This window comes from Cibotium barometz, chromosome 29 (genome assembly GCF_041138505.1).
Source record: "Cibotium barometz isolate CiBa-2024 chromosome 29, ASM4113850v1, whole genome shotgun sequence".
Lineage (NCBI taxonomy): Eukaryota > Viridiplantae > Streptophyta > Polypodiopsida > Cyatheales > Cibotiaceae > Cibotium > Cibotium barometz.
Window position 1 is genome coordinate 22,240,598 of NC_141074.1, and position 15,223 is coordinate 22,255,820.

The following is a 15,223-nucleotide window of genomic DNA, read 5'->3' on the forward strand; positions in this document are numbered from 1 at the left end:
CCAACTCCATAGGTCGAATGGAGGGTGAAAGGATAGATCCATGGGATTGGAAGGGGGTAGGGTGAGCCTGTGGATCTAGTCAAAGTAGAAAAAGAATTAAACACTGTGGAAAGTAGGCAGTTGTGTGAACCAAAGAAGCGGATACTTTCCAAAAACAAAAGAAAATTGTGTTATTCGAATGAGAAAAACATGGGACGAATAGCTTAGTTGGCAAATCATGAATAAGGACAGACACATTGTCTTCATAATTGAGGAGTCATGATATCTTGTTAAGCTGGGAGGAGCCACTCCATGTGACTTGCTTGTGAGAATTTATAAAGGGAATACACTTCTTGGAATCATTCACTTTTATTGCATAAGGATTGTTCTAGTCAGATTGAGAGGAGCGAACAGAATACCCAAGTGTTAGTTACTCTACCCTTAGTATGGTTTCGCTTCCATAGATAGAGGGGTAGAAGTCTCACAATTGGTATTAGAGTTAGGTTTGGATGTGAGATTACAATGTTTAGATGTATTTTTGTCGTATGATACACTGCCTAAAATCGAAACTTACAGTATTTTACTAGGTTTCTCTTTCAGATGGAGTATTAGTTGTCTAGATCCTATCTATTCGCAGTTTCAAGCTATCTCTCTCTGAAGGCTGACATGCTAGTTTTTGCATTCGAGCATCTCCTCTCTTTAGCTCGTTGCATAGATTAAGTTACCCTGATTTGACATTTTAAGAGCCTTTACTTTTTAATCGTCACTGATGATCAAAGGTATAGGTGGTTCTCATGACAGTGGATCGTGGCTACCTGCAACCAAGATGAGCAATTGTCAAAGAACATTACCATTGCAATAATCCTTATCTGACTAGATATTGTGAGAGACATAATTCTTCATGGACTGCTTTTGGCAAGATCTTAGAGTTCATATATTGGGCACTTTCACTTGAGCTTCTTTATTAACTTGTGCACTATTCCCATGAAGAAGTGGTTTGTTAACAAACATGTGTTGCTTCCTCAACATCACCATCAATAATGGCACTCTCTTTAGCATTAATCATAATGTTTTGTACGTCATCTTGTCATGCTAGGGATTTTGGGATCATATGTGATCAAGGGGAGTATGACTCTCGCAATTTATGTGGAATTGGACAACCTGCCCATATTTTTGGTCAAAAGTTATTGTAACCTTAATAAAACACAACCAAATGAGCATGCAAGAGTGTCGAAAGGGTGTGTGTGCTCTCGATTTTTCCATGAGCTGGTAAAATTATTAGGGCACAACTCTCACCTCCACATGTAACCCTATCCCCCCATGTGTGTAGTGTCAAATCAAAGCCTATTTTGTAGCCCATTGGGTAGCTGAGTAGAACCACTCTAGTATATGACAAGGAGTGTAGGTCCAGTGAGACAGTTAAGGTGACAAACTCTCGGGGGAGTGTTGGGAGAGTCAAAATGATGAACGGTACATCTTAGGAATAAGGTGGAGTGTGCACCTTAAAAGACATATTTGTGTAAGGCATAAAGGGTCTTTGATCAAAGGTTAAATATTATAAATGTAAAATGGAAAAGGTGAATACCCAAGGTTGTAGATTCCCAATGATGTAAGCAATGAGGTGTCGAAGTGTCCCTTGAGGTTGTGAAGAGGTGGAGCTAGATGCTTCCATGAGAATATTACGATGTACTCCTTTTCTTGTTTTAGAACTTGATTAATAAGAATGTTATGGTGTGATTTTTTAGCACTATCATCTTTCGTAGCTTCATTCCATTAAGTGTCTAATAAACTTAATATTGCCATTATCAATCATGAAGCTAGTTAACTAGTTTGATCCTCCATAGCTCCATGAATTTAACTAAATGGACTCAAGAAGAGCCTCATAAGGGGGAAGGTATAGTAGAGCCTAAAAAAGGGGATTAGAACCTTAAAAATAAAAAAATGTGGGGCTAAAGGACCTCAAAGGCTCATGAGCTTTTTACAGTTCCCCTCCACATTTCGCCCCTCAAAAGTGCACTTTTTTCCTTGATGTCTTATCATTGCAATGATATTTTTTTTCAACTTAGAGCTCTCATCACTACACTAGTTTTTGAGCTTTTTATCTTTTCCTGATACTTCCCCCCACATTCCAAGGCCCCCTCTCTCCACTCCCCCTTCCCTTGCACCCACCCTTTTGCCTATTCTGTTTAAAAGAACTCTACAACATATATCCTAATTGTTCATATCCCTAGGCTCTTAGATAATCGGGGGTATTTTCAAAGTTCCTACATTTAACCAAATGCAAAGGATCCTCCATTCATCCCTAGGCTCTTAGATTGATTGTGTAAGAATTTCCAAATCTCTACATTTAACCACATGCAAAGGATCCTCCATTGATGCCAAAAAATGGCTCTAAGGGATCCGATTTGTTAAAAACATCTGCATGGAAACTATGAAGCCATTCATGTCTACCTTAGTGAACTTGAAGTTTCTCAGTAGCATCCAGACCTTATAGAGAATCCCATAGTTAAGGGCTATGTTTGATAAAAACATGTAGAGAGAGGGAGACATGAAGAGGATGAAGAGTGCATGAGAATGTTGAAGATGAAGGATGGAGAGGATGTTAGAGAGAAGATTATGATCGAGATAATGAAGTGAGTAAATGAAATCCAGAAAGAAACACAAGCTCATTCATATAAGCATTGTAGCAACATTGGAACATAGGTAGCCAAAGTCTTACAACATCATAACACAACATAACAGTCATAAAAACTTTAAATTTTCTAGGGAGCACCATTACACATGGTTCAATAGGACAACTTTAACTTTTAAGTATGAGTTGTTAGCTAAGGGTTGTCCAACTATATTAATGCTCACTCACCAAATCAATTGGTCATCCTTGCTACATATTCCACTTTTTTGCCTTTAAGAAATTTATAGTCCACCCACTTGGCTGCATAATTAGAAGGTGTCGATTCCTTTAATTTATAGTCCACCCATTTGGCTACATAATTAAAAGGTGTCGGTTCCTTTAAGAAATTTATAGTCCACCCACTTGGCTGCATAATTAGAAGGTGTCGGTTCCTTTAATTTATAGTCCACCCATTTGGCTGCATAATTAGAAGGTGTTGATTCCTAGATGCACCCCACCTTACCCTTCCACTAGGCTTCCGAGGACTGGACCAATGTGATCTTGCCTTGACGTTGGCGGTCCGGCTTTAGTCCACCCACTTGGCTGCATAATTAGAAGGTGTCAGTTCCTTATATACTTGGTTAGTTGAAATAATGGTCCCACAAAGTCCATTAGGGATGGAATGGACTCAATAAGAGCCTCATAAGGGGAAGGCATAGATCCTAAAAAAGAGGACTAGAACATTAAAAAGGGGAAAAGGTGGGATCTAAAGGACCTCAAAGGTGAGCTTTTTACCAAGTCCCCTCTCCACATTTCCCCCCCTCAAAAGTGCACTTTTACCTCGATGGCTCATCATTACAAATAATATTTATTTTTTCAACTTAGACCCCTCATCATTACTCTACTTTTTAAGCTTTTCAAACTTTTTTCTAAAGGGCAAAACAAATAGATTTTTGGGTTTATAGAGTAGAATCTAAATGGATCTTGTATTCAATGCCCACCTTTTAAAGATATGACAAGTTTCATGCCTTTTGTAGAATATGGGAGGGGAGGGTTTTAGGATAGTTTGAGATATTATCTACAGCTTGTGACTTTGAGGGAGATGCATTTAAATATGCAAACCATATACGTCAATTTTTTGAAAGCTCAACAAGTCATGATGTTAGCCACAATAGGGTCAAAAACTTTGAGTAAAAGGAGCATTTTTATTTTAAGGGAGTGACATAATCAAAGGAGAGCAAAATACCCTACAAGCTACTAGTGATAGATGCATTATAATCATAGTTGCACTCCCCATTGATCTTTCGTACTACCACCAACACTAAAAAGCATAAGAACTTGCACATATAAGCAAGTACAAGGAGTACTTTATACTCAAAAAGCCCAACATTTTGTAGCATCTTGATCTAGGAACTATGCAAAAACTTAAGAAAACGAATGTATATCTTTGGGTTTTCAATGGGAGGGGAGATTGTCTTGGATACTTTGAGATATTAGAGGTTGGAGAGAGAGAGAGAGAGAGAGAGAGAGAGAGAGAGAGAGATGTCTTATGATATTTTGAGAGGTTGAATATGAGTTGATCCAAAGTACCTCAAAGCTCCTTGGAGACATTCCAAGAGAAATGTTCTTGGGATCATCTGAGTCTGAAGAAGAACCAAATCTCCCTCCATCGGCTAACAAAGATTCTTCCTCAAATTAATGCAAAGATCTCATAAAGTCCATTAAATAAATGCTTTTCAAACTAAACCACAATTTCCTTGCTCTTCAAAAAAGCAGAATCCATTAGAGCGACAATGAAGAGGCTTTAGTGAGCCTCCTTAGCAAAAGCGTGGTGGATTCAGGCATAGTGATAGTGGTTATGGGTGCAACAATAATAATAGCTGATGGCAAAGCAACAACAATGACCATCAAGAAAATTCAGCATGGGAAGAGTTGGCTAATATAAAACGATGATTTCTTCTATAACAGTAAGTCTTGTTCTAAATCACATTATTAATAATTTGAAGACCTATTTCTATCAAATGAAGATGAAAAGAAGGAAAAGAAAAGCTCACTCTCCAACCGGTGGTCGAAATTACAAAAACCTTCCCGTGGAGCAGAGACGATCGCCTCCTAGGGTGGCACTTTAAAAAAGCTACCCTTCACAGTAGAAAGAAAAGGAAGATAAAAATTGAATGCAATGGTCAATCTTCGTAAAAGAAGGCCATGGCCTTGAAGAAGAGGAGGGGAGTGTTTGTGAAACAAGGTGATCTCTTGGCCATCATCTTACTTTCTATTGTTTTTTATTTGCAGGCCTTGATTAGTTGAGCATTTTTATTGTAGGGACTTCATGATTAGCGTCCTGAGTGTCGCAAAGATATAAGATGAGGTGGAAGTAAAAGAAATTTGCCTTTTTAGAAAAGATATAAGATGAGGCGGAAGTAAAAGAAATTTGCCTTTTTAGAAAGTCAGCTAAGACTTCAAAATTTTTAACCTTCAATCAAGAATTAAACCCAAAAACATATGAAAAAGGGGCATCATTTTGCTGTTAATGAAGTTTTGTAAAGCCTATACTTGTGTTGATGATTCTATACCTTGTATTCAATGTCACAATGTCATTCTTGAACATCACATTTGATGATGGTTGCAAAAGAGGCCTTTTAATGTGCTTTTGTCATTGAATAATAAATTGTACAAGTTTGTTGAATGCACTTCAATAAATAACAATGCTTTAATATGATTACAAGAAAAAATTGTACAAGAGTTTGTTGAGAGAGAGAGAGAGAGAGAGAGAGAGAGAGAGAGAGGAACATAACATCTATACATTAAGCAATGCCAATAATATCCTAGAAAACCAAGTCCAGTTACACAAAGAACGCTAAACGTCCTCTCGAGTCTCAAGCTTTACATCTCACGCTGTTGGTTGGTGTTGAGTGTAGGAAAGGCCAGGAGGCGTTAAATAAGAGATTGAACATGTATCATGTGAACGCCATAGACATGAAACACACAAAAACAAGTAGAGAGCCAGAAACACGAGATTACAGTTTACGGATCAAACAGGGTAATGCATCAAAAAATTTGAATTTCATTTTGACAGGGGCACATGATTTGGATTTGGTCTTCAATACCAACATCTTGATAGACTTGTTGAGCAGCCTCACGAGACCACCAACACCTCTCTCTCTTGAACCTCCCCCAACTTGAAGTTAAACAAGAACCTTTTCCCAAGGAAGGGAGAGAGAAGGTGAACAACATCATGTAATAAGCTGGAGGAGGAGGAGGAGGAGGAGGACTGCATCTCTATATAGGTATTGAGCTTGCTTGCTTGCTTGGTCTTCAAATAGGATCAAGATGTCCGAGAAGGACTTTTGCTAGTGTATTTGGGACTTGCTGCCATTGGCAATTTTTACGAGTGCTCTCTCTACCTTTAATGTTTTTACGAATCTAAAATTGGAAAAGGCCCATTCAGTTTCCGACGAGCTTATCAACACACACAACAGTCAGCGTTTAACTCTCTCTCTCTCTCTCTCTCTCTCTCTCTCTCTCTCTCTCTATATATATATATATATATATATATATTGACGCTCCTCTTCTCCAGAAACAGTTGGACTAGTCTGGAAAGTTAGTTTTATACGTCACGGCGGATGGATGGATGCCCCCCCATGGAAGGCAGCGAAGCACGTCAAGTCAACCGAGGGAAAAGTTTCCACCTCCAAATCATTGTGTGTATGGACGACACAGAATCCATTCTGCAGGTTTCGACGGTCCTTTCCTTTGTACAGGTTTCCATTCTGCATCCGTGTCGGGCCTTTCCTTTGTACAGGTTTTCTTAAATGGCTAGCAGCATCTGCATTTTAGGGCGCCTCCAAAAGCTTAAGTCGTCACCAGCAACTTTAAACCGTCTATTATTCCCTTCATAAGCAATCTACATAGCTTTAATGCAATGTTTTCTATGAATTACCTGGAAAAAAACAATTTTGCGAACTGAAAACATAATAACTAAAACAATGCTTAGCTTAAGTAATGCTTTAATCTAATAACCAAAACCCAAGTTTATCAAGAACTCTCTGAGATAATTGTATACTAGTCATCTCCTCTTGGAAACACTTGCACGCAGATTTGCTTGGCGGCTGTTTGGAAGCTTATGGAATACATGGGAGTGTCGATTCTCTTCCTGTCAATGTCAATGTTCTTTACTTGATGAAAGCAATCTATGCAATACGTTAGGCGTCATTCTTGCACATCAAGCTAGTTGCTAAACGTTCCAAAAAAAAATTGAATCAATGCCATTCTTTTGGGGACAGCTTTATTTGTGTATATATACATATAATGTATGTAATGTAGTGTTGTAAGTACCTGGTATGTATGTGATTTATCTGTGATGTATGTATGCATGGTGTCCCTGTTTGAACTCGTGCCCCATGCTGCGAAACATGGTATGATAGCCACTAGGGGGCCTGCCCGCTGTACCAAAGCCATTTTGTCATGCTTGATGAATGCACATTGCCAAATCACGTAGTTTCTGGTCCCCATACAGAAGTCCATGTTAAAATGTGCGTAATGTAACATAGTGCATGTACCTCATGTATGTATGTAGTGTGATGCATGTAATATGTGTACGTATGTATGGCGTCCCTGCTGGGCAGCATGCTACAATAGCCACTCATGAAAGTTCCTGCCGACCATATCAAAGCATGCTTGATGAATGCACATTGCCACATTACATAGTTTCTTGTCTTAGTTCCTTTTCCCCCCTAGAGGAACTGGATGTTAAAATGTGTGCCTCGGTCTACTATTTTTTTAAAATAAATACATACTAGTTTTCCTCCCAGACATGTTCGCACTCTTTCTTCTCTTCTTCGCCTGGCACTGGAAGAAATGCTACAAGACAAAAATATAAAGAGGTTGGGGGCTGTAAAAATCTTCCAAAGACTAACTGCACTGTAAACATACTTCTTGAAAGCTTTCTGGAGGCTCCCAAAACAGCTACTGCCTTTCTGGGCTGGTGCCAGTGTTTTCTTCTTCTTGGTGTATGTGGAAACCAAGGACACCTCTTCTTTCTCCAGTTCCAAGACAACGCTCACAGAAATCCAAACCACTTCCTTTGCAATCTCCACACCTTAATCAAATACAAAAACACGTGATAAGAACTTGCTTGCCATTTGATTAAACACGCATAAAGCTTCAGGGAATTTGAAACCTTGAAAACAATCCCAACAAGGAATTAGTTATAATAACCTGCCCTGTTTATGTTGGGATAGATTTGTCTAGATAGCTGCCCAGATGGTGCGTGTGTATGTGTGTGTGTGTGTGTGTGAGAGAGAGAGAGAGAGAGAGAGAGAGAGAGGAGTGTAATGTAAACTTTAATTGTATAAAAAGTAAAACAAGTGACCACATTTCAGATTCATCAATACATGTATCAAACCCAGTATGACCTCATCAATAAATGGAAGTCTTTTAAAAAATATAGATATAACCTACCAAAAAAAAAACATGTACTCATTCTCATCAATCTACTTTTGAGTGTTGTGCTGCTATGTCCCTCTGCTTGCTTGCTCCATGTGTTTGTGTGTCGCTACCTTTGTCTCCACTCCAACAGTTTAACCTGTGTTTTTCTTCATAGGATGCTGGTGTTTTGGTGTATAGGGCATAGATGGAACAATAATTGGCCTTCTCTCCCTTGGTTAATGGTTGCAGGCTTCAGCAATGTACCGACACTTGGCTGCCCAAGAGGATTGCCATGCTAGCTGCGTTTAAGGTGGGGCATCTGTTTAGCACACTAGTGACATACATAAATACCTCTAGCCAAAACACATGAGGCAAATCCTAGCCTTTAACCATGCAACATAGAGATTTGTTCTTCCTCTCAGCCACACCATTGTACTAAGCTGTGTAAGGCACTCTGCATTGATGTTTTATGCCTCTTTCAGCCATATATGCATGGAACCTTTTTGACATGTACTCCCCCTCTCGATATGTACGAAGGGTGCCAACTTTTTTCAGCCATAGTAACAAAGCATCTAAAGCATGTAAAAACCTCCGACTTTTCCTTCAACGGATACACCCAAGGTGTGGCTAGAGTAGTCATAAATAAAAAAACACAAAGTAGAGATATTTCCCGTCGATGATATCCTCATAGAACCACATACATCACTATGTATAGGCTGTAATTTCTGGACAGCCCTTACTAATCCATCTTTCGGGAATGACGCCTATTGCATCTTGCCCAAAATGCACCCCTCACATGCATGTTTGATAAGGGCCTCAAGATGTGGCATCTCTAACACCATCTCTTGCCTTTTAAGACGCAACAAACTGCCAAAATTCAAGTGACCAAAGCAACGAATGGCATAGCTCCACGTCACTCATAGTGTGTGGCAGTAACTGAACAAGCATTATGTGCCGATCTCTCATACATGTCCAACCTACGGCTTAGAGTATCGGATACCACAATGATGTCTCCATCACCCCGGTCATGAATTGTACACTCGTCATCAACAAATTTGACCACTAGGCCTACCCAAGCAATGGCAAAGACTGACAATAGGTTCTTTTCAATGCCTGGCATAACCAAGACTTCCGAGAGAGTGATTATCCCACCATTTACAACAGTAAGTACAACCCTACCAACTTCTTTCGTTGGATATGAGAAGTTGTTTGCATATGTGACTGTGCCTCCTTGAGAAGAAAAGTCAAGAGAGGAAAACAAACCGATAAGAAGTAATGTGCATGCTAGCACCACTATCAAAATACCAAACATGTTGATTTGTCACTGACACGCATACATCATGCCATCATGGACAGAAGGGTCATAACTACAGTACACAATGAATGCTCAATCCTCTTGGACTCCTCCTTTTCAACACTTCGTGCTAATGCATCGGCTAGAGCCATGCCTAACTCTTTCCTCTTCTCCTTCTCCAGCCTTTTTCTGCATTCTCTGATATAATGGCTTGGCTTCCGACATTAGTTGTATTTGCCTTTCTTCTTAAACTTATCAAAAAGACTGGCTGATTCTGCCTTTGGCTTGTAGATGCCATCAAAGAAGGCTTTGCCTTTACCTTTTTAACTGCCTGCAAATGCATGATCTCCCACATGCATAAGAGTTCAGTTTTACCGAGATTGCTCTTCTTGCAAGAGCACTGCACCCAACTCATCAAACATGAGGGCATTTGGGTTACTCTTCGTCATAAGACGAAGTGTGGATACCAAATCTTGGTATAAATGCGGTAAAGCTATGAGAACAATACATACCAATGAACTGTCCAGATAGGCCTCATCACAATACAAGCAAGCTCCTCTCTGAGATCTTTGATTCTTGTGAGAAACTCATCCACCGAATCTCCCTTACTCATGCACTCAAAATCCAACTGCTTGTGCAAGTAGACTACAAGCACCTCATTACACACATGTTAAAGCGCAGCAAGCGCATCCCAAGCCTACTTGACAGTTTTACATGAGCGAAAATGAGGAATAATGCTCCTTTTCACGGAAAATGCACCAATGCATGTACATGTGCATCCTTGCCATCCCACCGGGTTTTCTTCGTTGTGAGAGGTGTGCCACAGTTACATCTAAAACCAGTATCACCATCCGAAGTACATGTACTATCCTGCACTTACGAGACAGGGCGTGCCTCAATGCCAATAGCAACATTTCAAAGCTCTTACATGACACATTATATAGAACCACAATGGATAGTGGCAATGTCTTAATGATGAGTTCAAAGATGCAATATCAATGACGATGGAGAAATGGCAACAATGTCCCTATAAGAATTATGGCATATGCAAACAATGTCTGCACACCAAATTTATGTTGCTACACTGCAGAAAACCTAAAATCAAACAAAGACGTTCCAACTAACACTCCTAAAAGGATAGCTCAATCTGAGACAATCAGAAGAGCAACTTGAGGACGTGATGACGAGAGCAACCAACGAAGGCGAGAGTCAAGATAACTTGCTCTGATACCAATTGTTGGAGTGGAGACAAAGGTAGCAACATGAATACAGATGCACGTCAGCAGAGATATAGAGCCAAAGGTAGTAGCATGCATACAAATGCAACAAGCAAAGATATAGAGAAGCACAACACTCAAAGTAGATTGCTGAGAATGAGTGAAGTACCAAGTAAAAAGACATGATAAGGTCACTTGCACACTCACTCATACGACTCACTTGGGAGAAAAAATCTCCTCAGGGAAAAAGTACCTCGGCCCATTATTAGCCTACGTCCACACATCACTACCATATAAATGGCTACACTAACCAGCATGTAGAAGCATAAACACACATCACAAAGCTGTCCAACAGATGCTACATCAGATGACCAGCATACAACCCAAGACACCAACTTTCTGCTCAGCTACTATATATGAAGTTGCTGGGTAGCACAAACCCATTGAATTGAAGCTACTCATTTAGGGCTTTTAAAAAATTTTGGTGTGTTTCTGAAATATGGAGAAAATCATCAAGTTGAAGCTCCAACATTCACAATTCAAATTGAGCCTGCTGTACCAAATTGAAGCCTCTGCATCCGCCACAGAAATTTCCAAGGCCGCCAGCCGACTTCTAGAGCTGAGCGGCACCGCCGTGTGCACCAAGCTAGTAGAGTATAGGAGGATTCGGTTCTGTTAGAGACCCGCCGACAATGCCCAATCTGGAGCGGAGGCAGCCGGCGAGCTCCGTCCGCTGTTTGATTCATCAATTCTCGAAGCCGACAAAGATGACCATCGCTGCCTCGCCAATGAGGGCTCTCCCACCAGAGTCCCCACGTGGCACCCCTGGATCCTGGCACTGCTAGTGGATTACAGTTTCTTCCGATGTCTTCCGGTGGAAGGAACTGATATTTTTGAGGAGACAGTGGCTCCCATTCGGATCTGTGAGGTGCTTCATCATTCCAGGCCATTCACGCCAAAGAGTGGCTTGATAATCTTCTCCTTCCCCTTGAGTGCAACCACGGGGACGGAGTGGGATTCGGAGTCGGTGGCTGCCGCCATCCAAGGACAAGCAATAGAGCTCTCGCACCATCTTCATGATCTACGCATCGACGATGTGCTCACCCATTCTCTCGTCCCTAGCTCGGATGGAGCTGAGAGGCTCTGGCCATAGAAATCAAGACGAGTAGGTGGTGTCCTCCAGCCTTGGAGGTGCTGCTCTTTGTGTTCCTTCATATGTCAGTTGGAGTTACCCTCCAACCCTCTTACAGATACCTTCATTGTGATCGATGTAGTTCAGAGTATGCCTACTCTCATGCTCGGACAGAGTGGCGACACATGGAAGGCAGGACCCACGCCCACCTAGCGCTCCATCGCCCCAGGACCAATTGTGATTACTCCCCGTCAAAACCCACGCCCAAGACTCTTCAAGTGGAGGCCAATTCCTATAGTTCCGCCTCCCACAGAGATCGATATGCGGATAGCCTCATGGAACATTCAGGGTTTGGGAGGGCCTCAGTGCTTTTAGAGGCGAAGCATCCTTAGAGAGCTTCATAGAACTACAGTTGAGGGGGGTCCCATTGACATTCTTGCTTTCTCAAAGTCTAGGAGAAGCACAATGAGGTCCTGTTGCTGCTTCTTCGCCGAACTTGTCGCCCTCCCAGAAAGTGAAGATGTTGTCCAAAATGCTCTGATCCCGAACAAAACTTGTATGAGTGTCATGGATCAAGTCATGGAGGAAAGGTTGAAGTCTCCGGCTGATGGCTGTGGCCAAAATCTTGTAGGCGGTCCCGAGGAGGGTGATGGGTCTCCATTGCCGGATCTCTAATCTGCATAGTTGTTTCTCGTACCGGTACAAATGGGTTCGTACCGTACAATATCGTACGGTACGAGTTTTTTTTTTCCAAAATTTTTTTCCCTTGAAAAAAAAATCCAAATGCTTAAAAAAAATATAAAAACCTTGCTTAACGAAGATCCCAAATGCTCGCAATACTTCGCAACTTTCGTGTCCACTCTGTATTCCATATGGGGTTGTTGAGAGACCTAAAAAATCTGGCGAGGTAGACTGGTAGTGTACACTTGATTGGTAGGATGAGAGAATCTTGCTACGTCACTTGGAGATCCCTGGTATAGGTAGGCTAGACAATTAGATTCTCAAGTTATGTACGAGGGAGAAGATTTGTACATGGCCATTTTGATCTAGAGAGGAGTCCCTAAACTTATCACCCTAGATGCACTGCTCGCATTTGTGCAAGGACGGTCCCTTAGTCATAAACGCTACACTGGGAGACCTTTGGTATCGCATTACCCATCCAGGTTCTTTTTTTGAGACAATCGGGAGATCCAACTAGGAGAGACACATATCCATGTTCTGGTTCCTCAAGCACTGTAGACTCCTCCCCTCCCAACCTTCCCTCACATTCAAGCTTGAAGCTCCATAGGTTATAAGTGTAAAAAATAAAAACCGTATTTTATCGTACGGTATCCGAAAATTTCATATCGTACCAAAAATTCCCGTACGGTATCGTATCGTACGGTATCGTATTTTTGTACAATGACAACCATGCTAATCTATCACCACCCTCCTAGGAATCAATTGAATCAAACCCTCTGAAAGCCTCTCTGGCATGGCACTTGTAGTCATAATCTCATTCAAGGCTACACAAAGGCCGCCTTTCATGAGATCCCAATGGCGAACAAAGAAGGAAACTGGAAGCCCGTCTGCCGCTAGGCATTTGCCCTTAGGAAGAGCCGTCAATGCCTCCGTCAGCTCCTCTATTGTGAAGGGAGTCAATAAGGTGGTCTGGAGAGCGGGGAGAACCACCTCTGTTGTGTGCCGCCCCTCTCTCGCGTGTCCACCACCAGTGGGGATAATGGGGCACTCGTGAGGAGGGATTTGAAAAAATCCATGGCAATGGCTCTCAGATGGGGGGGGGTGAGAAACAAATGCTTCATCTTGGCCACGCAACCTGCCAATACCATCTCTCCGCCTATAAGGGCCTGCAATCTCAAAGAAGTCCCCCCTGACTCTATCTCCGGCTTGGGTCCAGAAGGAGGCTCTGGCATGGTATTTGTACTCGACCCTCCTCTCCTCAATGAATCCGATCTCTGTATGGGCGGCGGTAAGTTGACTCTCAATCCACGGGCTATCGGAGGAACTCTCCTGGAGATGCTGGACTCCCCTCCAAATGCTCCTCTCCTACTTACGAAATCCCTCCAATCTGCACAGTATTGCCTCTTACAAAAAGTTGTTGATTTTGTTGAGGCGCGCATCCAAGGTGCACACGGTAGAACCTAAGATAAAATCCAGTCCGACCATATTTGCTCTGTCCTGTTCCAGATCTCAGGGTCCTATATGAGGCTGTCTGGAATCCTAGTGCTCACATGCTTGTCTTGCCTCTAGGGGTCCTCCAATGAAAAATAACTGGAGCATGATCAGAGAAAGTGGTGCCCGCCAAGATGCCAATCATGCCCCGCGACCGCAAGCCCACTCATCCACATAAAATCTATGAAGTCGAGAGCAGTTGGGGCCTGTGCTCCTCCTATCAGACCATGAGAAGCACAGGCTCCCGGGGATACGCCCAAACTTTGGTAGATGCCAACTTCCAAGGGTCTACGTGGTAGGATCAACTCCTCCCAAGCAAAGCACTTTGTGCTTGAGACTCTAACTGTGCCTCCTCCGAGTCTGTCCTCTGTGCACCTATGCACCAAAAGTCAGCCTGAGGAAGGGCTTGATGGATTGTACTCCTGAAGGTGGCTCTACCTGCTGCGACGTTCGGGGCATAAATATTGAGGAAGCCCACACAGTCTTCTCCAATCTTGATGGTAACCCATTGCGCTCGCCCGATGACTGACACTTGAGCCATCCACTGTTGGCAAGAGCTACTCACTAACAGAAATACAAACTCCTCCGTACGTTCTCAGCATCACAGTCAGGTTCTTATTCAAGGAGCCCAAGGTGACAGATTTTCCCTTTCTCGCTCGGTCCCGCAGCCTGTCCACTAGCACCTTATCTCTTCCTATTTGTCACCGAGGCCATGAGCAGTTCTCTCTCAGCTCAGGAGACGGGGCTCCAAGGATTGTGTCTCCCCATCCGTACTCAGGAAGAGCTGTTGGAGTTTGCAGATGACACAGCAACATACCTATCCAGAGATGTGGGGAATCTCCAGAGATTTGCTGAGGCGATCGAGATCTTTTGTCCGCATCTAGAGCGCAGATCAACCGGCACAAGTCATGTGGTTTTGGGTAGGCTCTACACCTGCCCCGACTTGTCGTCCAATTGAGGCTTTCCAGTGGATCCCTAGGGGCACTTTAGTCCGCTATCTAGGATGCCAGATGGGCATCGATATCTCCTCGGAGCAACAACTCACCCCTCTTCTTTTGCGCATTCAGAAGAACCTTTTGTACTGGAGTTTTGCAAGGCTCTCCTTAGCTAGCCGAGTGGTAGTGGCAAACATGGTCCTTCTTGCCAAAATGTGGTGCATTACTTCTTGTTGGGCCTTCTCTTGAGCATGCATTGATCAGGTAGAGTGGTTGATCTGGAACTTCTTGTGGGCCGGCAGTGATGGGAGGCCTGCCCGGGCTAAGGTGGCTTGGAGAGTGATCATTCAGTCATGATGCAAAGGAGGCCTAGGCATCATTGACCCCGCCATTCAGAGCCGCGCCCGGCCGGTAAAGTTGATTGTTAGAGGGCTTCTTCCAACTGGTGAGTCTTGG

The 15,223-nt window shown here is 42.6% G+C and overlaps 1 protein-coding gene across 5 annotated transcripts in view; it reads right to left on the reverse strand.

The window, feature by feature from the left end:
• Positions 1 to 6,196: 6,196 nt before the first annotated feature.
• Positions 6,197 to 15,223, reverse strand: part of LOC147621962 (uncharacterized) — a 100,443-nt gene continuing 91,416 nt past the window's right edge. For 2 of the 5 annotated variants that reach the window (XM_086822983.1, XM_086822980.1), the window contains 2 exons: positions 7,523 to 7,688; positions 6,197 to 7,091 (listed from right to left, as the gene is read on the reverse strand). In XM_086822983.1, the coding sequence (XP_086679109.1) occupies positions 6,818 to 7,091; positions 7,523 to 7,688 (440 nt within the window). In that variant the 3' untranslated portion in view covers positions 6,197 to 6,817. Of the gene's footprint in view, positions 7,092 to 7,237; positions 7,451 to 7,522; positions 7,689 to 15,223 lie in introns of those variants that run through there. The other 3 variants (XM_086822982.1, XM_086822981.1, XM_086822984.1) reach the window with 3 other exon arrangements.